Raw genomic sequence first — 26,589 nt, 5'->3', positions numbered from 1 at the left:
TTCAATATTTTCAACTCGAGCAAATGTGCTAATATGAAAAAAAAACGGCCAACGCTCTTGGCGCGCGGATCGGACTGCACCGCCGCACAGGAAAGATTTCGCATTTGAGACCCATTTATCAATTGACTTTGTAATCTGGTCGGACGAACATTTCGTGTCGCATCCGGTGTGAACGCAGCGTAATTCCTAAACATGCAGAAAGAACTAACGGTAAAGAAAAATAAATATTTAGCAGTGTTATACTAACTTGTTTTCCATATGAATCATATCTGTTAGCATGTAGAGTAAAAATACACCTCTTTGCTCACTACAGAGCACTGAGGAATTAGTCTTCTCAAGACTGGGAAACCTTCAAAATATGAAGAAGAAAAAAACAGCAAGAGACAATAGAGAGTATGATTTCCTGCTCTTATACATGTAAATAACATTAGTTACGATGACATAACATATAAATGGTAAATAATCCAAAAGTATTGTTCAATCTTACTTGTGAAAGGTAATCCCACGGGATCTGGTTTGTATAGAAGCCCGTTTCTGCCACTAAAAAAAATAAAAAATCACCAAGGAAAGTCATAATTATGAGTTAGAAAGTCATATTCATGAGAAAGAAAGTCATAATTATGAGTTAGTAAAGTCATATTTATGAGAAAGAAAGTCATAATTATGAGTTAGTAAAGTCATAATTATGAGAAAGAAAGTCATAATTATGAGAAAGAAAGTCATAACTATGAGATAGGAAGTCATAATTATGAGTTAGTAAAGTCATAATTATGAGATAGAAACATTTTTGGTGGAGATTTCTGGTCTGATTACTTGCTTGACTTAAAGGGATCTTTCACTGTTTTTACAAATGTGGCCTAAATTTTTGAATTGTACTGATAAGATCTACTGTATGTATAACAAAATGCATTATTATCCACCATATTCATTTTTGATTAATTTTTAAAAATGGGACTACTTTACAGTTTTAGAGCGTGTGTTCCTCCATGTTCAAATCACGTGATTGATGATGTCACACGGTCCCACTGCCTGTAAACATCCCATTGTTTTCTATTGGAGTGAAACATTCAGTCTGATTTTGATATCAGTCAAAATAACAACTTGCGCTGCTTTTGGTGGCTCTAAAAAAAAACATGAAAAGTTAAAGATGTTGATGTAAACCTCTTGTTTACCAAAATAGGATAAAAACAGTTTTAACCCAGAAACAGATTTGTGACCGCAGGGGGCGACAGTTCCAACTAGTGTTGTCAAAAGACTCGATACTGAATAAAGTATTGATACAAAAAAGTGAGTGTTGGATACGATACTAACAGCGCCGTGTTCATCGCTATATATTAATGGTTCATCTCCTCGCCTGTTTCAACAACCTTATTCGCTGCTGCAGACAAAAAACAGATACACGTGCAGCCCTTCCGCTCAGCTGCAGCTGAACACACTACTAGGGCCCTATAAAATCTGCACTAACGGAATCGCTGACGGAATCACGGAATCGACCAATGAAAACGGTTAAATGCGGAAATGGACAGAATCAACATGAAACACCGTCATCGTGAGGCAAGGAATGTTTTTTATGGGGAAATGTTCTGGGGAGCGCTCATTAGGTGCACCACCCTGCACTCTCTTGTCCTGGCTGCATTAAACAACGCCTAAATCACTGTCAAAAATAGCCACACAAAAAAATTGCGCAAATCATCACTGACTCCTAAATACAGAGCCACCAGTGCCTGTTTAACTTTGCTGTGCCTGTAAAACTCTGTGAAAACATGAGTCAGCTTGAGTCAGCAGTATTGTCATGTTTTATTCCAGTACTTTTGGAGGGTACTGTATGTCTGTGGCCCACACACAGCCAATTCAAAGGTTTTTACACACTTCTTAAAGGGACAACGTCCTGAATGTGGTTTCACAACACAACAGAATTTAATTTCACATTTCAGTCTTAATGAAGGAAAAAGTCAAAAGTGGTACAAACTGTTGATATTGTGCTGCGAGTTAATAATAAAAGGGTTTTTGTGACATTTTTATCCACTGCTTTTGACCCATTCTTGTTTTTTTTGCAAAACTATATTGAAAAATATAAATAAGTCAAGTTTAAGTTGCCTATCGCCATTTTGAGGAAAAATATTGAAATATGAAAATTGGTCCATATCACCCAGGCCTGATGTAACCAAAGCAGTAACGTTTTTATCTTTTAAACAATATGATTGTCCAAACTGTGGGAAATGATGGGTTTAAAATAACACTGCTTTAAATAGGATTTTATTAACATGAGTGTGTTACCTCAAAAACAAATGGAAATCACTAGACTGATCTGCTGCCATGGTATGTAGCAAGTGTTGCTAATGCTACACCAATTTAGTTAAACAGAGTAAAAAGACTGTGTGACTAAAATAACTTGTCAACCTTTTTGTTTGATGTTAATTGTACTTGGAAACAGTTTGATGAATTGCTTACATACATTTTTTTTAAAATGTTTGAAAATTACCCTGACTTAAATCACCTTGTATTCATTTTTTCCATTTTGGGCGATGATTTTAAGTAGGTGAATTGGTTTGTTTTACTGGTAAATAAAATAAAATATTCTAAATGATCTGAATGAAAAAACTTGTGATATTAATTTTTTCCCATGTTGCCTACTCTTAGTGTAAAATAATCCCAGTGTTTTGAAGAAGAAATGCTCTTGAAAGGGATTGTAGATGTTTTTAATGTAGACCACCGTGTCATAGAGACGTTTCTGTTGCTGTTCAGGCTGTTTCAGGTCGTCTCCGAGGACGACGCCATGAACTGGTTTTCTCAGTACGCCCTCAAACTCCAGCCCTTCTACGACACACTTCCTCTGAAGGCTGAGAGCATTCAGGCCATCGTCAACTGCATCTGTAGCCACCCGGACTGGAGCTGTGCCCACATCGCCGTGGAAACGGGCCTCAGAAAGTTTCTCAAATATACGGCTTTTCAGAGGTGAGACGAAAGTTACTGAGTATGGAAGGAAACAGGGTTGAGGTCATTATAATTGTGATCACGTAATCTGTCTAGAAATTGTGTGTGTGTGTGTGTGTGTGTGGGTGTGTGGGTGGGTGCGTGCGTGCGTGGCTCAAATATCTGCGGTTCAGGGACAGACAGAGCTGAGACTTTCAACATGGCTGCTGCTTGATTCAGTGGTGTACGACGTCAGATTTGTTTGGACTGCAATGATACTGCTAATGAATTATTTCATAAAATTGTCCACCCATAGCAGACAAGCTTTGCTTTGATCACGCGGTATAGTTGGCCTGCTTGTCCTGGGCGGAGGCGCGATGGCGGCCCGGCGCTGGGGCTCCGTGTATGTGTGTAGCTAAACAAACTGTGCAGAGCACAATATAGGCTACATATAGTACTGTATATAGTGAAAGCCTATTTTTACTTTATTTTTTTTTATTATCATTATTAGTCACCTTAGTTACAAATGTTGCTCACTGAGGACACCTGCTGGTCAGTATTTACGGGGTGTTTTTTTAGGATATTAGACCCACTTTAGTCATTTTTAAAAGCACTTTGTGCAGTCACTCCTGGAGATTCTAACCAGCTTTCAACTTATCCTGTGGTACCATGACTATCTGTCAACATTGAGCTGTTCTGCAGCTCAAAATATGTTATTTTTATCTTTGAAAGAACAAATAAATCAATTACTTTCATCATTAATCTCATATTATTAATGGCAATATTCTCAAAATCCCTTCCGATTTTTCATCTTGTCTTAACTGAGTTTAGTTATTATTTGAATAAACAAAAAAAGGTGAAATTATTGCTTCTGTATGAAGAACTGTTTCCTGTGCCTCCAAGTGACTGATGCCTGTATTTATTTTATTCTTTTCTAGTGATTTTTTTTCCCTGACTTTGTTCTTTGTTCCCTTTATGTTGTTTTACTGATTTGTGAACTTGCAATTTGTCAATAATAAAAAAAAAAAAAAAAAAAAAACGGATTCATCCTACTCAAAAAAAAAAAAAATCTTTTTTAATAATTGAATTGTAATTGAGTTCAGATAATTAGGATCCGAAGGCCATACTGGCCGTAGGAACCTATTGTTCTTGCTTTTTTATTTTGGCGCAATGAAAAAAACTGTAAAAGACGCCAAAAATACTATGGAGCCAAACGACTGGCAGGTTGGCCCAATTCACATGAAATTTGCAACATGTATTCTTGACCCCAAGATGAACAAAAAGTTACCCGATGAACCATGCTGAAAATCAAACAGGAAGGCAGACATCTTGAGTCAAAGATAAAAAAAAATGGCAAAACGCATTGCGCGAACTAGTCTTAAGGGCTTCATCCGATTTGTTTCAAACTCGGCCAGAACACTTTGGACCAACTGAAGATTAAAAATCATCAAAATGATTTGCATATCTTTTAACGGTTTGGTCGTGGCCCCACCGCAAATTTGCAATGCTAATTTCTGAAGCACGCCACAATTTAAAGAAATCCATAACTGACACAAAAAGTTCAATCAGCCTCAAATTTCACACAAATGACATTTGCCCAAGCCTATTCAACGCTGTGAATGTCCTAGAGTGGCCCAGCCAGAGCCCAGACTTGAATCCCATTGAGCATCTCTGGAGGGATCTGAAAATGTCTGTGCACCGACGCTCCCCATCCAACTTGATGGAGCTCCAGAGGTTCTGTAAAGAGGAATGGGCCAAAGTGGCCATAGATAGATGTACCAAGCTTGTGGCTTCATATTCCAAAAGACTTGAGGCCGTAATTGCTGCCAAAGTGTAGGAGGATGAGTTATTATTAATGGGTTATATAACTAAGAATATTAATTATGATTATTAATATTACTTCAAATTTTGCGGGGTGCCACTCCTTTTAACAGGAGAATTATGTCTACGTTTTTAGACTAGACTCATCAATGTGAAACCAGGGGAAAGTGAATTCTAACAGCAAATCTACACCATAATCACAGCTTTAATGAATCAGAGGAATCAAAGATTATGTTTAACCTTTAATTCAAAAGTCAACAATTAACACAGTCAAAATATCAATTGAAATGGGATAATTAAATCATGATAAAATGCATTTCTAGGCTAATAAAAGTAAGGATTATATGTAATAAAGTGAAATCACTATTCTAGGAGAATGCTAGTCTACTAAATATTGAATAAAAATGCAGGATACATATTCGAATAATAAGATTATAAAATCAAAGAATAAAATCATAAAGAGAGCTCATAACAAAGAGAGGAAGACAGACAGGGGAGACGAACAAACATGAATGAGATGAACTGTGTGTGGAGAATGTTGTGAGTGTGTGTAAGTTTGTAGTTATGGAAGTATGGATGTGATCTATTGTGGATGAAGTTGCTGATGAAAGTTCATTCAAGTACCTTGAAGATGATGTCAGGGTTGGACCTGGAGGTGCTGTTTGAAGCAATGCAGCAGGACGTGCCACCGTTGAGTTCTGTTGCGTTTCAACAGAGTAGAGCCCCTTCAGCCGTTCCAGGCGGTTCTGGCCTTCGCAGCTGGGTTAGAGAATGGCTCGTGGCTTACCCCAATGGGTCGCAGGCCGGGCTTCTTTCGGCTGTTTACGCACGTCACTAGGTGCTGGATTCGTCCGAACCAAGCAGCTGTTCATTCCAAAAATCTAACTGTTTCAACTAAAAATAAAATGAAATAAGTGAAAAGGTGGGGAAGGGAAACGCGTTGAGTATGAAATGCCAGCGTCCCAAAAACTAAAGTTTCGGGCAGCGCGTCTTTTTTTAAAAGAATTTGGGGACGCCTTTTGGAGGAGGTGTCTTGGTTGATCATTCTGAGATCATATCGGTGATTGGTCAATGTCTCTGTTTTCAGCTTGTGGGTGTGGGTGTGTAGTGAAATGACATAGACAACAGAGGGAGTTCCTTAACATAAAAGAATGCCTAATAATTAACTCCAGATATTTCAAAACATCTTTTCAACATCATATCTTAATATATCATCTATAATGAAACAGTTAGATACCAGACACGGCTGAAAAATAGCATAGTTAGTACTTAATAAACCTGAATGTCAAAATTTGGGTTAAGGAATTTTCCTTATCATATGGTTAACATTCAGTACCTTGAACTAAGCTTTGTGATGTTTTCTAGTATTTCAAGCACCTTTTAAATGATAAACACTTTAAAATAACATTCTGTTGGTTATTGAATTACATGAAAAGAGTGGGATCGGACAGACAATATTATTTAATCCCTTTTGGAATAATGCTGTAACATGATGAAATGTGGGAAAAGCGAAGCGCTGTGAATACTTTCTGTATGCACTGTAAATATTGCTTCAACAAAATATTGTTAATGTTTTTGCAAATGAACTCTAAATCATTAAAAACAAAATGTATGCTGAAAATAGTCATTTCAGTGCTAGTATTATCAACTTCTCTGTAAACATGGACACATATCAGTGCTGCTTAACAAGTACAATGATTATTTCCTCTTCATTTCTGTGAGATTCACAAAGTAGCTTCACCATGTTTTCTTTGACTGACATTGATTTATAGAAGCACAGACGTGAATAGACATGAACGTCCTAGACAATAGCTCGACACTGTTAATATTTACTGGAGTAACATCCACACAGAAACACAGCTTCAGTCCATGAAAATAAACAGGATAATTATCACATTCATTACATTGAAGAACCATTCTGTAACATTTAACAAAGTGTAAGACTTGGAATTGTGTGAATGATAAAAAAAAAGTGTCTAGTAGTTAGTTTAAATTACTACGGTGCAAAATGTTTTCAATTTTACAAAAATATGGCTTTAAAACAGTTGTTTTCACTGTAACAAACTGTAACCAGATGGAGAAAAAGTGTCATTGACATGTTAATGATGCCACACTGTTATATAACTAAGTATAAAAACTTATTTTAAAAGGCATATGATGAATTTGTGTAAAACAAAAATAACCACACTGTTTAATTGTTATTTTGATTAGTGGTGGGAACCTCTGGGTACCTCACGATACGATACGCGATACACCGCTCACGATGTGACGATACTACGATTAGCGATATATTGGTCAGAAATCAATCTATGATAATCTATGACATGAAAAAAGATGAAGTGAAAAAATACAATTTTTATTTTATATCTCTGAAAGACAATAAATTGAAAAAGTGTCCTATGAACAGTGACACTATTTTAGTGCAACATTTCTGTAAATAAGTGTCAACATACCAATGTAAATGAATAAGTATCTCCAGTAGTGCTTTCTGTAAACAAAACATAGGGTCTTTCTTACCAGTGACACCATTATAGTGCTCTATTCCAGTAAACAATATATTGGCTCCTTCAACAAACAGTGACAACATTTATGTGAAGACGTACCTGCACATTTTAGTGAAAAAACATAAAAGGTTTTGGAAAAAAAAAAAATCGATACTTAGCGCAAGCTTATTGATAATCAGTCGTGCGATCTTACGCGTCTTCTTTGTTGGTGTTTTAGAACGTTGGCTCCGCAGTCAGGAAGCGACAGCGGGGCATTACCGGTTGGTGGACCGCGGCCTCGTAGTACCATGCCCGTGTGTACAAATTAGGGTGGCAGCAGGGGTGGCAAGGCTTTGTTGTGGGGTGACATTTGCCACCCCATGCCACCCCGGTAGATCCGCCCCTGAACGTACATGTTTATTTGATTGTGAATCTTTGTAGATATAAATATTCCTCTTAGCAGCCTGTTCACTTAAATGATGTGCTACTCTTATGGAAGTTTTTAAGGGTTTGTAGAGCTAAGTAGATTTTAATTACTGTGATTATAGCAGCTTTCATTTGTTTGCCAAAAAATTAGTTATGGTTTAACCCAGGGGTGGCCAATCCTGGTCCTCAAGGGCCACTATCCAGCATGTTTTAGATATTTCCCTCTTCCAACACACCTGATTGAAATGACCAGGATCGTTATCAGGCTTCTACAGAGCTTGATGATGAGTTCATCATTTGAATCAGGTGTGTTGGAAGAGGGAAACATCTAAAACATGCTGGATAGTGGCCCTTGAGGACCAGGATTGGGGACCCCTGGTTTAACCCATCCATCATTCATAGTCATAGCGCCACCTATTGGTAAAAGGAAATCATAGACATTATATTTGCACAGAACATTGCAGGAAAGTTTGCTATAATCCTTGAAAATGGTCAGCTACGTCTCAACGCTTTCAAATTACTGCCACACCCCAACAAGCAACACACTTCAACGTGCACCACTTCCTGCTGCTTGCAGCTTTGATTTTAATCGTAATTGAGTTGTCATTGAACATGGATAAGTGAAGACGTAATTGAACTTTAGTGATTGAGCATGTAATTTTAATTGATTTTGATTTTTAATTTGAATTGTAATTGGGAAAAATGCTGGTAATCGTAATTGAAGATGGATAATTGAAGACGTAATTGTAAATGACCCCCAACTCTGGTAGGAATCATCTCAGACTAAACAAACCCTGTTTTTTCTTTCAGTCACATCAACTCTCAGAATGAGGTGGGCCAGACTCCGCTCCACCTGGCCTGTGAGCGAGGAGACCTGGCCAGTATTAAACAGCTGTTGGATGAAAGCCAAGTTCGTACTGACATCAGAGATTGCCACGGGGACACGCCCATGCACTGTGCCTGCAAACACAAGTTCTCTGTTTTTGTAAAGGTGAGACACCATTGATCCCGCCCCTTTGCTCTTTCCTCCCTACATCCAGGCCTTGTGCTCACAACTTGGCACAGGGGTCAACGATTTGAATATTGTCATTTTGTGCATTTTTCAGATTTTTTGAGTGTTTTTGGAGTGATTTTGTTTATTTTTGTTGTCGAAATGTGTTTTTGTTGTCATTTTGTTTCTTTTTGCTGTTGTCTGGTGTATTTTTCAGTCATTTAGTGTATTTTCCTGTTTTTTTAAGTGTTTTTGGAGTAATTTGTCTTTTTTTTGTCGTAATGTGTGTTTTTGCTGTAATATTGTGTATTTTGTTGTTTGTTTGTCAATCTTTACTGTATATTTTGTTTTGTCATTTTGTGTATCTTTCTGTCTTTTTGAGTGTTTTTGGAGTATTTTTGTTTTGAGGCCCACAAACAATTAGACATGTGGCTTATATTTGTCTCACAAGTGGCCGTCTTACGCTTTTTGTGCCAGATGTGTCGCCTGCTGCTGGAACACGATTGCTCAGTAAACTACCTTAGTAAGACTGGAGAAAGCGCTCTTCACATCCTAACAAAGCGAGGCCGCTTTGAGGCTGCTATGGTGCTGCTCACTCATTGTTGTGACTTATTTACAGGTCTATATGTTTAACATTGATTGTTAATTACAACATAATTATAAAGGTGTTTTCACGTTATAAGATATGGTAAAAATGTATTAAGTGACATTTGTTTTATTTTGGAGAGACGGAAGTCTTTTATTTTGAAGGGTGGAAACAGGATGTGTTGTTGCTGGCGCCATCTTAACTGGAAGAAAAAAAAAGTGAACCGTCATAGTTTGACACCAGCTGCTGTGTTTGTTCAATAAACCTGAACAACAAAGTTCATCGAACTACCCGAGCCTCTGTCATGATTATGGAAGCTGTATCTACGTAATATTTGGTGCCGAAACCCGGGAGGTGAGGACTTTAAGAACTTTCTCCAACGAAGTGATCAGCTGACGGCTCGGTTTAGCACTAGTCATGACGGAGGGATTGGAGCGGCTGAAGAGGAAGCGGGCGACTATTCGTGCTGCTACGACGAGGCTGTTAACCCGCCTAGAGTACGAGGTGGGCAGTGAGAGACCAGATACTGTACTATATATACTATATTTTGTTTTGTCATTTTGTGTATCTTTCTGTCTTTCTGAGTGTTTTTGGAGTATTTTTGTTTTGAGGCCCACAAACAATTAGACATGTGGCTTATATTTGTCTCACAAGTGGCCGTCTTACGCTTTTTGTGCCAGATGTGTCGCCAACTGCTGGAACGCGATTGCTCAGTAAACTACCTTAGTAAGACTGGAGAAAGCGCTTTTCACATCCTAACAAAGCGAGGCCGCTTTAAAGCTGCTATGGTGCTGCTCACTCATGGAGCTGATGCAAACCTGAAGGACCAGGACGGGAACACCGCACTGCACTTAGCCATGAAGGTACACACTAAGAATGGACCTGGTCATTGGTCCATTGGTTCATTGGGCTGAAGGCGCTGCTTATTTTGGTCTGTTTGTCTGAAGAAGTGGAACAAACTGCCAGCGGAGCTGAAGTCAGTATCTAATGTGAACATTTTTAAATCAAAGTTAAAGGCACTTTTTTTCTCTACTGCATATGATTGAGAGAGAGATTTTTTGTCATGTTGTTGATGTAATGATGATTTTACTGATGATTTTAATTGATTTTACTGATGATTTTAAATGTTCTTATTGATTTAAATGTTCTTATTGATTTTAAACAATTGAATGTTTTATCATGTAAAGCACATTGAGTTGCCTTGAGTATGAAATGCGCTATATAAATAAATTTGCCTTGCCTTGCCTTGTAGATGGATCACATGGATCTTATTAAGGCACGGATTGTTTTTGGGGCTGATGTGGAGATTCCCAACAACCTTGGAGAAACACCTGGACTCATCGCTGCCCAAACCAGCAAAGGTATCAGTGCAAAGAAGTTAAAGAAAGAACCTGATCATTGGTTTGAAGCAGTGGTTCCCTTTCACAGTCCTGTTCCCTTTCACAGTCCTGTACCCTTCAGACATTAAACCTGAAGCCATGTACCTTCTACCGCTTCTTCCTTAAAAAACATGATAATGTAGTGCAGTGTAGTGGCGAGCTAGAGTCACGTGTGCAGCCAGAGCCAATCGCTCGCTATAGACCTGGAGTAGCACCAGACCTGTGTGCAGACAAACGAGTGAGAGAGAGGAAGATAGTTTAAGGCTCTTTCACAAGTTTTGAGCTTCTGTGGACTTCTTGACTTCCTTATTTGGTAATTGTTTCAGAATGTTTATTTTCATGTTAGTTTGACCATTCGCTGTTTAGACCGAACGGACGAGACACGGAAGTCATTGATGGCAATGGTCGCGGCTGTGTTGAAAGTTAACGGCAAAAAAAATACACATTTCTCCGTGGATACGGCATTATAAACGCTGATATGTTCACCGCGTGCTATATAACCAAATGTGCACCTTGGATGTACATGCTAAACGCACACAGTGCCGAGTTGCGACAACGGAAGAGTTTCCGGAAGTTTCACATAGTTCCCGCGGATCTCAAAACACGCCCTCACCGTATCTAAGGTATTTATAGTAAAAATATACTAAATGAGTAAAATAAAAAAAAAAACTAAACATTATTGATACAAAAAGTACAGAAAACAGAAATGCACAAAAATATACAAAAAGGCTCCAAAAACACACTCTTAATATGGATCAGGAGGACAGTAAATTATAACCAGTCAAGTGGATTTTTCTCTCTTGTTTTTGGGATTACAAATTTCAAGTGAGAGGCTTTCGAATGAATTTTGGTTAAGTTTTGTTTTTGGGGTAACTGATAAGCTTGAGTGAAAAACTGCTGCCACTCCTCCTCTCCGACGACTCTCACGGGGAATATGGTGATAACCATAATTGGGAGGGTTGCTTCATTAAGAGCAATACAATCTTCATTTTTGTACCAAGTCGCCTGAGGCATAATACACCTAATTAATGGTCCGTTATAATGTAACACCCTAGTGGGGTAATTACAGGGTAATATCATCTAATAGTGTATCACACAAGAATGGACCAGAAAAATTTGGTAAGGTACAACTGCTGGAGAAATTCACAGCTTAACACTACAGAAATCTAAGTAAAAGACCACAGACCAGGGGATAAGTTTAAATAGTATTAGAAAAATAAAATAAGGACATACAACAATGACAACATAAAACATACAATAGAAAAATCACAATTTTGTGTGAATCCCTTTTTGTTAAACCCTTTTTGTGTTTAATTCAGTTTCAGATCTGTTTTGAGTTTTACTGGTTGCAACCTTTTAGTTAATTTTCTATTCAAGTAAGTTTTATTCAAGTGGTTCAAGGTCTCATAAGCTAACTAATTAGTTTGAATCACATTTAGGTACCTTTTAAGTTGGACAGTTTGTTTACAACAAAGACCATTGTAAAATACCCTTTTACAATTATTAGAAATAAAAATACAAAAAAATAGAAATGAAAAGAATTCAGCAAAAGGCTGAATCAAATCTGTATTTCACAGAAAAAGTCTCTTCTCTCTCCCTTCACTCTGACTTAGCAGTTCAGTTCAGTCTTTATCCTCTGCAGTGTTGCAGAAGTATGGGTGAATCCTACCAGTTCAGATGAAAACCATGCACCTATCAGCAGAGGGCGTAGCACTCGAAGCAGATGCACAGCTCAGAAGGTCCACGTGGTTCGAAGGCTGGTTCGAGAGCGGCTCGCCATCTTGTTTCAAACACGTCTTCTTCAAAGTTCACTTTAGCTGGATATTTTTCAACCCACACTAAATGGCCTATCATACACAACATAAAATGGGTATGAATACATGAAATAAAAACACTAGGTAGATCTAAAACAACGATAATGTGCATTTCTGTCCATAAATGTTGCTTTTTTGAAGCAGCACCGCCATCACGTAATGGCGGACACGAGCAGAAAGACGGAACAGCGAACAGAGTTTGTGCCTTCATTTAGCTTTTAAATGCACTTTACACCTTCACATTTTACCAAAAACAACATAAATACGCTACCACAGCTTTACATTTACATGAAATAAAAAAAAATATATACATTTCTCTCACTCACCAAGTCCCGTTTATCACGGTACCAATCTCCGCACTGGAACAGGTTGGAAAGCAAAAATACTTATCCAACAACTTTTAAACTAGTTTTCTGCTCTCCTTTCTTCCTTCCCCGCAGCAGCACCGCCTGTATGCGTTCTCACTGCTCTCTATTCTGCAGAAGCTCCGTGTATGTTTCTGCCTGGTCTCCTTTTCTCTTTTTTTTATGCAGCAGCAGCTCCGTGCATGTTTCTGCCTGGTCTCCTTTTCTCTTTTTTATGCAGCAGCAGCAGCTCCGTGCATGTCTCCCTCGCCTAGCAGGTACATTTCCGGGGAACAATCTGGTTGGCTGATGCTAGTCACATGGGTCACACAGCTGCGTGCTTAATAGGAAAATACATTTTTTTTTAAAATTATTATTATTATTAAAGTAGATTGAACAAATAACCCACAAATTAACAGTTTTAAACTTTTAACAAATTCTTATAAATAAATAAAATATGAAAAACGTTTTAAAACATTTTATCATATTTACCTATTTAATAACTCTTTTTCAAATTTATTTATTTCTTTTTTTATTACTATTTATAACATACTTTCACTTTGATAAACCTTGCTCTCCACGCTCGGTTTAACACTGTTTCAACGCCCTGCCATCGAGGGCCGACCGCTGAAACACCAGTTTTCGGCTCACCGCTTCACTCGACGCCACACCACGGCTGTCGAGCACCGGACGCAACACACCAGTTAGTGACTTGGTTACTTCTTCCTCATTGCACACTAACACAGAGAAGGAGATGGTGGACAAGGCCCTACACACCACGGGGTCTGGAGGCTTGAAGGCTCGCCTTCAAGCCTGGTATGCTCTTGCTCGAGACTCACACCAGGTCTGCTCAGGGAGCCTCGGGCTGGAACACTCCCAGCAGGCCCTGAACGCCCCTGGTTCCTGCCGCCACTGCGCCGTCTTCACAGTGAAGAGCCTTCGTATTCGGCTGGTACACCAAGTTAGCTTGTCGGAGCAGGGACCCTATCTTCCCCCTCACGGCACCAAGGCCGTCGCGGCTGAGATGGAGCCTGAGGTGGTTCCTGGGGTTCCCAGTCCAAGCTTGCCTTTGTTCCTCCACCCGGGGAGGACATTCTGGACTTGGACTGTGGGGACGACAATGACGTTACTTCTGAACTTCTCATTTCAGAGGATAAAGTGGAGGACGACATTTTCGTCACCCCTGATCAGGCTGCAAAGCCCGTCGCCTCTGTCGCCTCCATGGAGGGAGCTGAGGGAAGCATACCAGCTTCTCCTCGGCTTGGACATGCTGGATGTGTGCAGACGTGCCGCTGCCCGATTGGCCATCCCTTGGCCTGTCATCATGACCAAGACGACCCTGTCTTCCCGTAGCTGCTCCGGTGAAATCACTGGTAGCAGCACACCTGCTTCCACAAACGTCTGCCCACCAAGTCTGACAACTTACAGTCAGCCCTGACGGAGAGCTTCTACAAGGCTGCGGCGCTCTCGGCCAGAGCACTCAACGTGTTGTTGCTGCTCATGGCATACCAGATGGAGCTCTGCAACAACCTTGCTTTGCGGACCCAGCCAGGAGGGAGGAGATGTTGGTAGTCACGGACCTGTGCCTCTGTGTCCAGTGTTGTTTGGTCCAGCCCTCTGGGAGAGCGATGGGGACCATAATCCTCCACGAGCAGGCCCACAGGCTTGACCTGACAAACCTTTCAGAGAACAAGAGCGGTGACATCCTGCACATGCCCGTCATTCAAGAGGGGATCTTCTGCTCCGCGCTGGTCTCTATGCAGAGGCGCTGCAAGGCCAAGAAGGATGACTAGGCTCTCTGCCTCTGCCTACCCAGGAAGTCCACAATCTGTCTCCACCTGCTTCCAAGGTCCTCAGGATGTGCTGTTTAAAGGAGACATATGAAAAATCCACTTTCGCAGTTACACAAATGAGGTAACTTGAAATAAATCCATCCGGTCGTTTATTTGTGGTCTGTGTAAGTCTTACAACACAGAGAAAAATGCTCCATTTCAAATTTTACACATTTGTGACGTCACAAATGCTGGTAACTCCACCCATGGACTCGACCCTTAACCTGATGAAAACTTTTGCGAAAGTCCGCCATTGTTTGTCTCGCTAGCAAAAGAGTGATGGCTACCTATAAAACTAAATACAGAATTTGCCTGCTGTGAGTGCCGCTCCTCCACGGTGAACATACACTGTAGCGTAAACACTATTTGTTCATGCAGAGGTGTACTCCGCTCTTGTGGTTTGGCGCATTGGCGAACCTGCTATAAGTTTGTGATTTTTTTTTTTTTTTAAAAGAAAGGCTACTGGATTATCTAAAAAATGTCAGAGTATTCAGTAAACATTTACTATCTTTAAAAAACATATCTAAAAATGTATTCTAGGCTATTTATGCACTATTAAAAAGAATAGGAAAAAACTTAACAACCATATTCGATATTTGGTATTCGGCCAATCATTGATATTTTTTTTTTGGCTTCGGCCACAAATTTTCATTTCAGTGCATCCCTAATGCCTATGGGCACCGTCATGGGTAGAGGCAGTGCACGAGGAGCAGTTTGTAAGAGATCACTGTGATGTGAGCCTCCAGCGCTCCCACATTAATTACTCTCAGAGGCATTTCCTTCCGTTCCTCACGGGCCACCATGTCCTGGTGAGGACAAACATTATGACCGCAGTAGCGTACATCAACCATCGGGGCGAATTGTGCTCCTTTCAGTTGCACCTGCTGGCATGCAGGCTGATCCTGTGGAGTTGTAGTCGCCTTTTTTCGCTGAGAGCGACACACATCCCATGAGCCCTGAATGCAGGCACTGACCTGCTGTCCAGGGGGCGCCAATTTACGGGGAGTGGATGCTACATCCGGAGGTTGTGGAACAGATCTGGGCCCTTTATGAGGCAGCCGGCCATACTCTGATCCTGGCAGCTCTGCATTGGCCTGCCATGCCCTGTGGAGGTTTACCGGCTGCTGTGCGCTCATCCCTGTCAACTCCCACTGCGAAGAGACCTGCTGTTACAGGTGGAGGCTCAGTCTGGCATCCTCACCCAGAGGGCTTAGCGCTATGGGCTTGGGCCCTGAGTGGCGCAATCTGTCAGCCGCGGGACTCTCACAGCGTGTGATTTCCATCATACAGAGCACTGAGGCTGTCTCCACTAGGTCTCTATACGACTGTAAGTGGAGGGTGTTTGAAGGCTGGTGTCACCAGACGGGACACACCCCCTTTCAGTGTGGTAATAGGAGCCATTAGCTCTCCCATCCTTGAGGTGCCATCCGAGTCCTGAGTATACTGGTGTCTACAGTTATATTGCATAGACATAGGGGAGTATGTGTCGTAGAAGAATAATGTTATGAGCTGTTCCTGTTCACATTAAATGGTGGAGTTTGCCAACGAAGAATCATCTCAGATGTTTTTATTGAAAACATGACACTGTGGGAGTGATTTTATCATTTCTACAGGAGCTGATTGACAAACAGAAGGCCAAGGCCCTGTGGGCTTTGGGGATAAAACTGCGTGTCAGTATCCGCTGATCATTCTTTTATAAAAGGAGCACGCAGGCTCCTCCCTGTGTCGAGGCCACTGGTGCCTTCGTGGGATTTGGCTGTGGTTCTGGAGGGACTTAAACAGCCTCCTTTTGAGCCAATGGGATGTGCAAACTTGAAGTTTGTGTCCCTGAAGGCAGTGTTGTTACTGGCTTTGGCGTCAGCTCTTTGTCCCTTACTAAGCAACGTCTGTCACACTGGGTGGTCAAAGCATTGCTTTGGCTTATACGAGTCAGGGTCTCTAGCCGCCTGTTGGCTTGCGTGCACATTCGACTCGGGTATTAGCCACATCCTGGGCCTTGTTCAGGGGAGTGTCTGTTGAGGATATTTGTGCTGCGGCGAGTTGGTCCTCGTCCCTCACTTTGGTCCTGTTTTACCTGCTGGATCTTTCCGCTCTGTGCATGGCATGGGTGGTTCTCCTGTCTTGATCGAAACAGTGCTTGCCCTGCGGGCTGGTGTAATGCATGATGAGCTTGTCTGCAATGTGGGAGCTACCATGTCCCATAGTGAGACATCTAAACAAATGTTATGAAAGAGAACTATAGATTATTTGCATAACCCTGGTTTTCTGAGTAATTTGAGTGAGATGTCTCACCAGACAACCTTTTTTGCTGGGTGAGTGAGAAGAGGTTTGCTTATTTGAATGACGTAGTATCATCAGCCCACTCCACTTATAGTAGGAGGGACTACCTGCGGCAGATTAATACTATGTACAGACATGAACATTGAAGAACAGTCATGTGGAGACAGGACCATCTATAAGAGAAAATAAAGGGGAGAGATTTTTGGGACCAATTCATAAAGTTAGTAAAATGATGGTCCATTGTTCTATGAATCTGTGATAACCACATTTATTTATTTAGCTGAATAATATTACTACACTGGCTCACCTGGGGGTACAGAGTCTTCTCTGCAGCCCCCCCCCATTCTGGAATTCAGTACCGCAAGATATAAAAAATACTACCACTCTGGACTTCAAATTACACCTCAAAACTCATCTAAAACTTTAATTTTTACATGTACTCTTTTCTTTTTATTCGTACTTTCATTGTAAACGTGTCTTTGAGTTTTTCAAAAAGTGCTATATAAAGTAAAGACATTATTATATTATTATAATAACCACTGTTATCCAGGAAGTTTAGTACCTATTTAAAATATGGAAAGTTTAGTGTGGTTACAGAAAAAGGGTAAACATAAGCAAAAATGAACTCAAGTTGTTCAGAAAATACTCATAGTTTCTTGAAAGCATCTAGAGACCTCCTCCCAGTGTCTTGTGATCCCAAATAGGATCCTGACCCCTAGGTTGAAAACCCCGTCTTTAGGAGTGCTGTTCTTCTCTGCTTCATTGTTTAATACCAAACCACAGAATTGGAAAAATGAACCCTAAACAAAACAGTAGCAGGCTAAAATCTGCAATTAAAATGGAAACAAACGTTAAAACCCAAATACAACAAATACAAACAAAGTATTAAAACGCTTGTCCCACCTTAAAGTTGCAATAAGAAACGGGGGAAATTAGCTGCCACCGGAGTTCTACAGAAGCTCTAAAACCAGAAAGGCAAGTTAAGAACAGATTAAAATGCTCAAATGAGGGAGAAGTTAAAAGCACACCTGTCACCAGCCAGCAGCAGTCAAGACTGATCGCCAGGTGCAGGGGAGACTTAAGTAGGCCACTTCCACCATGAGGCAGGAAGTGGCACTATTGGAGAAGGGGGCCCCCTGCTGTCTGCTACACTCGCATCTAGGGAGCGTCGTGAGGTCGCGCTGCGCCTCCCGTGCGGCGTTTGAAGCTTTTCATTTTGAGATTTAAAGCTTTTGACGTGTGTCCGGCACCTCCAACGCGGCTGATACTGGAGTTGGGATTGTTGAACATTTGGGGCATAGCCTGTCGTGTCGACCAATCAGGAGTTTTCTCCACGGTGATGAATTCAGAAAAAAAAACACAAACCGGAGACAGATGGACAGGCACTCTTCTGCTGGAATAGAGCGCCTGTTGTTGGTGTAATGGTAGGTAATGCTCGCGCCGATGCTGGTCAGCAGGTCGTCAAACTGGGCACGGGAGAGACAGAAGTAGCGCTGAAAGCGACTCTCGTCCGAGCGCAGCTCTGGTGAATCCAGAAACGGCACAGATGCACAAATAAATCCAAGCCACTCTTATTCCACCACACTTCTCTATAGCCCTCTGACATCACAGTGCACACACTGAGTCACACCAAAATACATCCAACCAGAAACACCGCCTTCTCAACACAATGTTCCACCACTTCACAGTCACTGAGTGAAATATGAACGTAACTGATCGCCACAATATCATCTATTGTATGAACACCACCGGCAACAGAGAAGCCCCTCCCCTAAATGCGCTCAACGTGCTCAATGTTCCCAACTTGTTTGGACGCGCCTCCAGAGCGTCTTCGACGCAGGTGACAAGTGTCTGATTCAGTGAGCAGAGGCGTCCAACCAGGGGTGTGAGGCACGATTTTGACGCCAGAAATGCATTTGGTGTGTACGCAGCATTAGCCCCACCCCTCTGAAATGCACGTTCACAAGAGTCAGAGGGGTGCCCCATTTCACTATTGTGTAGAGGCGGAGCTTTTACCGATGCTTACTTAAAACAGAGGGGAAGGAGGAGTTTCAGAGTTTCCCACAACTCAGCAACATGGCGCAGAAGGACTCGCATAAATGTAAGCCTATTTTTCACATAAAAAGCTTACAAAGTTATATAAACCGGTTGTGTTTTATGCCAAGTTAGGACGGCAGTAGTTTGGCTGACGTATGTCGTATGTAGCTTCCATATGTTTTTGTTTCATAGCTTTTGTTTTATAACCATTTATTATTAAGGTGCGTTCACACTGAACGCAGCTGTCGCGACTGCAGTCACTTCAATCACCTGTGATGAGTCGCTTGAACACAGTGGTGCTTTTTTGCCTTTCGTCATGAACAAGGTGTGTGTGTGTGTGTGTGCGGTTGTGTGTGTGTGGATTAATTTACGGGGTATGGGAGAACAGGGGAGACTGATCACTTCACTTATCATAAACAGAGCTGCTTTTACAGTAGAAATTACGGTGGCTGGGAAGTGTCAGGTGAATGCATTTACAGAAATGAACACAAATGCAAAATGGCCACAACAGAAGTGTTTCCACAACGGAAGTGTTTCCAACAGACCGGTATTACAGACGGACACGTTTCTGGCGGATGTTTTTAACTTGTCAGAACAGAGAAGAACAAGAAGAAGACATCGAAACACGTATGAAAGTAAAAAGTCAAAGTCAAAATCAGCTTTATTGTCATTTCCTTTGCATGCACAAACATACAAGGGAATTGAGAAGACGTTTCTCACTTCCCACGGTGAAACAGATAAAGTGCTCAGGCACAACTGAAAAGACATTCCTATACTAAAGGTAGACATACAATTTTTACAACAGATAAAACATTTACTAATACTAAATACTAAAACTAATACTAATATATAAATACTAAAACTAATACTAATATATAAATACTAAATACTAAAACTAATACTAATATATAAATACTAAAACTAATACTAATATATAAATACTAAAACTAATACTAATATATAAATACTAAAACTAATACTAATATATAAATACTAAAACTAATACTAATATATAAATACTAAATACTAAAACTAATACTAATATATAAATACTAAAACTAATACTAATATATAAATACAGTGTGTAGGTGGGAGTAGCAGCATGAGTTCCTATATAGTTTATAATAGTGCAAAGGCAAAACGGTCTTGGCAGCATAAAAAATTCTGTATATACAGTAGTAGTGCAAGAGTGATAGTACCAAGAGCAGTCAGTAAAACAGTAATAAATAACAGCATTTTCAGTCTTTATGGTATGAATTTGACAGGTTGTTTTTTTTTTTGTTGCTATTTTGGTGGTGGGGGGGGATTCAGCTCTCTGACAGCCTGGTGGATATGACTGAGGTGACAGAGGGGAGAGAGTTCAGCTTCCTGACAGCTTGGTGGATGAAGCTGTTTCTTGAGTCTGGTGGAGCTGGCACGGAGGCTCCTATACCTTCTCCCAGACGGCAGGACGCTGAACAGACTGTGTGCTGGATGGCTAGCGTCTCTCACAATCGAGGTAGCTTTTCTGGTGAGGTGGGTGATGTATGTGTCTTGCAAGGAGGGGAGTGGGGCACCAATGATCTTGCCTGCTGTGTTCACCATGCGTTGTAGTGCTTTCTTGCTGTGTTCAGTGCAGCTCCCACCCCACACAGTGATGCAGCTAGACAGGATGCTTTCGATGGTGCCCCGGTAGAATGTGCACATGATGGGTGGGGGAGCTTTCGCTCGTTTCAGTTTGCGGAGGAAGTAGAGGCGCCGTTGGGCTTTCTTTTCCAGTGATGCAGTGTTGGTGGTCCAGGAGAGGTCCTCACTGATGTCCACCCCCAGGAATTTGGTGCTGCTCACTCTCTCCACAGCAGCACCATCGATGGTCAGTGGTGGGTGTTCGGAAGTCGACAACAATCTCCTTGGTTTTGCTGACATTCAGCAGGAGGTTGTTGTCTCTGCACCACGTGGTCAGAAGATTGACCTCCTTCCTGTAGTGGGTCTCGTCGTTCTTGGTGATGAGACCCACCAGTGTTGTGTCATCCGCAAACTTCACCATGTGGTTGGAGCTGTAGGTTGGTGTGCAGTCGTGAGTCAGTAGGGTGAAGAGCAGGGGACTGAGCACACAGCCTTGGGGGGCCCCTGTGCTGAGTGTGATGCTGCTCGAGGTGTTCCTGCCAACTCGTACTGCTTGTGGCCTCTCACTGAGGAAGTCCAGCAGCCAGTTGCAAAGGGAGGTGTTGAGCCCCAGCTGGTCCAGTTTACAGATGAGTTGTTGTGGAATTATGGTGTTGAATGCTGAACTGAAGTCTATGAACAGCATTCTCACATATGAGTCCGTTGTGTCCAGGTGGGTAAGGGCTGATTAGGATACTCTTATATTTTTCATATCAGGCTATCATATCATAATACCCGTCCGTCGGAAACGTTGTGGCCATTTTGCATTTGTGTTCGTTTCTGTAAATGCATTCACCTGACACTTCCCAGCCACTGTAATAACTTAAGGAGTTACTAAAGGATGAGTTCACTCAGAATGCAGGCTTATTTAAGAATGTAACCGCTTTAATTTTGCCCCGGTACGTTTAGGTTACACAATAGTTTAGGTTAGGATTTGAATGTAATCTCGTTGATTCAGTTGCTACAGTCGCGTTTGGTGTGAACGCCCCGTTACACACAACAGCAACAAGTTCAGTTTCAGACATGACGACGCTCCGGCTGGAAAAGTACACAAAAACATCCTTTGCTCAGCTCCGCTGATATAAGGGCACCGTATTATGACATCAAAACTGTGAGACGGAGTGAGAGGGGCGGGGGTGTGGGCGAGAGTTTGGAGGTGAAGGCGGAGGAGGGGAGGGGTATAAAAAGTATTGAAATTGGGCCTAATGTGAGGGTCTGTTTACAGCAGCTGTGACTGTTAAATAATAGTTTTGATCTTTTTCTGCACAAGCAGTTATGAAAGACCTAATAGTGAAAGGTTATTATTATTATTCATATTATAAATGTTAATGCTACTGTATTAGCCTAATGTCTACTGAACAGTTCATATTAGTATCTGTGACAGACAGGAATATGGACATTACTATTGAAAGTGTCTCTTTAAGTGATGATGTCACTGTTTACTGTTTAAGTTGTGACAGTGTGATAAACAGGTTCTAAATGTGAGGAACCACTTCCTGTTCCTTATGTTGACTCTGGTTCTAAATCTTAATCCTACTAATGAAAAAGCCTGTTTTTGTGTTTAGTTTTTTTTAAGAGGCCAAAAATAAGTTCCATAAAATGATGCATAGTTCTAGTAGAGATTAGAAGCAAAATGTGCACTTCTTGTTAAATTTGTTGTCCACTGTCTCTAGTACTATACTGAATTACAGTTACTTATTTACTATTTACATTTTTGGTATAATTTCATTAAATCATGTTGAATCGCATCGTACAAAATCGCATTGTGTAGAAATGAAGTGGCATCAAATCAATATCAAATCGTATCGTATCGTCAGGGGATTCAGTGAATTGCTAATGTATCGTATCGCTGGTAGTGTAGCGAGATACGTATCGAATCGTTGCCAGTGATGGACATTCACATGCTTAATGTTGACCCATTATTGTCACTTTTAACCTCTTTTGACCATATTTCATATTTATTTTTGCCAATTTAACCACATTCACCTTTTGTCATGCCCATTATTTACCAGTTTAAACTAATTGTTTTTACTTTTTAAATTTCATTTCCCCATTTTTTTGTCACTTTTAAGCCAATATTAACACTTTGAGCTATTTTTACCTATTTTTCTTTCCCTTTTCTAATTTGCAACTTTTAACCAATTTCTGTTGTTTTTAAAATCCCATCTTACCACATTTTCCACCATTTCTGGACACTTGTTAGCGTGTTTTTGAGTTGTGCTGATAATATGTTGCATCGCTACTGAACATGTGTGATTTTATTGTGTTGTTATGAACCGTTAATAACACAGAGGAGTGTGTGTGTGTTAATCCAGTGCATTATTGTGTGTTTCCCAGTGGAGGTTGGATGTAGGGGTTTTGCAGCCCGTTCCCTAACCAGAGCACTCAGCTGTTTGGGCATCGAGGGAGAGAGAAGGAGGAGAGCCATTCGCAGTACCACCGACGCGGCAGAGAGGGCCTCAAGATGGCTGTGGCTCAAGAGAGGAGAGCCATGGAGTCATGGTAGCTAGCAAGCCATCTGGACACGAGCTGGGGCCTGATCAGCCACGGCTGGGTCACCTGGAGGAGGGCGTATTATGTTGAAAGACCCGAAACGCCCGTTGAGACCAGGCACATAACTGATGATGTGTCCAGAGGCATCAGTAGATGTATGTACACAGCTGTGTCAGACTGAGTCCTCAGCTGTCTCAGGAGGTGAGGTTGGACGAGGTGAGCAAAAAAGTCCTGATGAAGATGCTGTGGGAGACCAAGATGTACCTGCATGAGCAGAGAACTGTCCTCCAGTCTCTGGCCCAGTTTCTACTGGACCCATAAACATCCTCATCATGTCCCTCATCTTACCTCTGTTTTCTCTGTTTCTCTGTTATAAGCCAGTAGATATCCAGTTGGATTTTTATATACTTATTACTTTTACATTACAAGATAAATAAAAACTCTCTCTTATTATCACATAATAAGAGACACATGTAGCACACTGTCTCCTAGCAACCTCAGCCGAAAAACACACTTCACATCTATAGACGTGAATGGCACTCAATGAGTTAACGATCAATGTAGGGTGTCAAACCTTTTTAATTTGTGTTAAATGCAGATGACACTAGTATTTTCTGTAATGGGGAAATTTTGCAGCAGCTTTTGGAGGTGGTCGCAGCAGAAATGAGCCATATAAATGATATAATTCTACATTTTATTTAATGTTGCCTTTTAAAGGTCCTTAGGTCACCGTACAAAGCTTCAACTCCAAAAACATACATTAAATACAAAACATAAAAAAAAAAAAATGGTGGACAACATAAAAAAGATGGTGTAAATAGTTCAAACCATATTTTAATTCAATGTTATCTGGTTCACATTTCATAAACACTTTTTTAATACCAACAAATATTTAATCATTCACTTTATTCTTATATATTAAACAAACATTTATTTTTGACATTTTTATTTTCAATAAAACAAACATTTGATCAAACATTTCACAAACACTTTTTTCATTAAACAAAAAAAAAAGAAATTTTTTTTCATGAACTCCTTATAAAACAAAAAGGAAAAACAAGAAGAAAGGAAGAGAGAAAAACAAGAATCAAAAAATAAAATAATAAAATGAATTAAAACAAAAAGGCTAATTAAACATTTAATAAGGAATACTTTTTTGAATCAAGCTTAAGATTTAATTTAAACAATTCATTAAGCAATAGTTTCAAACATATAAATAATAAATAGAATTAAGCTGACATTTATTAAAACATTTCATGAACACTTTTTAAAAAAATTAACAAATATTTAATTAAACTGAATCAAGCTTAAGAAACATTTAATCAAACTTCACATTTCATCTAATCTAATTAAGCTGATGATTTTTAATGTTTAATGTGTGAAAGTTGGACTTATTTTTATTATAATCACTTCTTCATCTTCAGACATTCCTGAACGCACATTTAATCTGTAAATGTAAAACATTTAGAAACCTCTGATGTAGAAAGAAAGATGCCACAGTTCACATAATGTCCACTAGATGGTGACATTTCATTTACTGAGTTGATATTAATGCAATAAGATTAAAGAAAACTTGAGGAAAATCCCACTTTATCATCACTTCACTATGGGACACAGTAAAAACATTTAAATCAGGGGTGCCAGGGTCAAATTGGGGGCAGAATTACACTTTCGGCCTGAAAGACCAAACACTGACTCAACACATGGATATGCTGTTTGAAATTATTCATAAAGACTTACACATTAAAAAGAAATTGCATTGGCGGCACAATAGCCTCACAATGAGGCTTATAATTACATTTCAGCCTAAAGCACGTTACCCTCTAAAAACGTAACATTGACCTATCCATGCAAGTAGTCTACATTTATAAATTTGAAATGCAACAAAATAGACAAAACACATTTCCTATGAATAACACAAGTGTAAACTGTAAATTACTCTCATCATATTTATTGAATGACATGAAAACATGCCAATGCATAATTAGGCCAATTAAAAGAAGGCCAGGCCAAGTAAATGAGTCAGAGAAAGTCAGTGTTAGAATAAAGTCATCCAACAATAGACCATGTGACTGAATATACAGTAGGAATTAGTAAAACAAAAAGATTCTTGAAAAAATAGCCAAATATCTAAAAACATGACATTATCTCAATAACAGATGGCACATTAATTTTGCAAGTCGTCACCAGTAAACTCCACCCACATTTCCACCCACCCATGCCTACTGTACAGCCTACATCAGTCAACCCCACCCCTTTTATTCCCTCCCACCCATATCACACAGGATTATGATAAATGGGGAGAAAAGCCTTCTTCAGCTACATTTTACTTGTTGAAGTCAGACTTTTAACTTTTACCAGTTTAGCTCAGCTGTAGCTGAAGCAGCAGCAGCAACAGAACAACTGACGAATTCCACCAAATGTAAAGGTCCAGTATTCTGCTGTTCTTCACCCATCTCCATTTGTTCTAAGAACCCCACCAGCATAGTATTTGAGGTTTATTTTCCCAAACCCACCTGTTTTCTGGAGTTTTAGCTTCTGAAAAGTCACTTTGACTTCGACTCTTGCATTGTGCTCTGCTGCATCTCCATCCTCCGCAACTCAAACTCCTGCGTAAACTCGTGCTCCCTCAACATCCTCATGCTGTGCCGACCGAGTAGGACCAGAGGCAACAGGTGGAAGCACATTTTTATCAGATAACGCAGTATGCACCTGACTTCTAATTACCTCCTTTTTTATCAGATTTAGCAACCGGCACATTAAAATGAGTCGCGATAGAAATCAACTCATCTTTTTTATAGGGGACATATCATGCTAAATCCACTTTTTAAGCCCTTAAATGCATTTTGTTGTATATTTAGAGTGTTTAGAAGCACAGAAAAGTTCAAATTAGTCTCTTCAGGTGCTCCGTTGATATCTCTATATTCTGTTTTGGTCATATTTTTCAATCTGTTTCGATTTTTCTATTCTCTATTACGTTTTTTGAACAATAACATCACAGCATTTGCAGCAGAACTGCCAAATTAGGACATCGACTCCAGGTCCAACACTTCGAGCAATCCGCCATTTTTATTTCTCGCTTTTATTTTGTAGTCCAAGCTCAAGGATGCCGAAGTTACGAGAGGATAAGTCAAAATGTTGGGTTGTTGGATGTAGTAACCCACAAGCTTCATTACACCGTCTCCCAGCATCAGAACCTTTTCAAAGTGCCTGATTGAGTTTTATTTTTCACGGAAATGTACCCACATCTGTGGGTAAGGTCATTTTTGTGTGTGTGAAACACTTCAATGATGACTGCTTCTGCAACCTCCGCCAGTATAAAGGATTTGCCTAAAGACTGTGTCTGATTGAGGGTTCAATTCCTTCTATCTTTGGAGACGATGAACAGAGCACTTCGGTAAGCTGTAAATAACGCTAAAAAGTGTGATAAGACGTCCCTGTCATTGTTTTGTTAGCATTAGCAGTTGCACCATCTTCATATGTTAGCGCTGTGTGCTCGTTTTAGATCCTTGATGATATGGCCTACGTGATTTAATTTAAGTCTAA

General features: G+C 40.3%; 1 protein-coding gene across 1 annotated transcript in view; it reads left to right on the top strand.

Moving 5' to 3' along the window:
- Positions 1 to 23,364, top strand: part of LOC114471940 (85/88 kDa calcium-independent phospholipase A2-like) — a 62,539-nt gene extending 39,175 nt beyond the window's left edge. The window contains exon 15 of the mRNA XM_028460946.1: positions 23,220 to 23,364. Within this exon, the coding sequence (XP_028316747.1) occupies positions 23,220 to 23,364 (145 nt within the window). The remainder of the gene's footprint in view (positions 1 to 23,219) is intronic.
- Positions 23,365 to 26,589: the final 3,225 nt, after the last annotated feature.

Source organism: Gouania willdenowi, chromosome 1 (genome assembly GCF_900634775.1).
Source record: "Gouania willdenowi chromosome 1, fGouWil2.1, whole genome shotgun sequence".
Taxonomy (NCBI): Eukaryota; Metazoa; Chordata; class Actinopteri; order Blenniiformes; family Gobiesocidae; genus Gouania; species Gouania willdenowi.
Note: the sequence above shows the minus strand (reverse complement) of the source record. Positions and strands in the feature narration are given on the sequence as shown.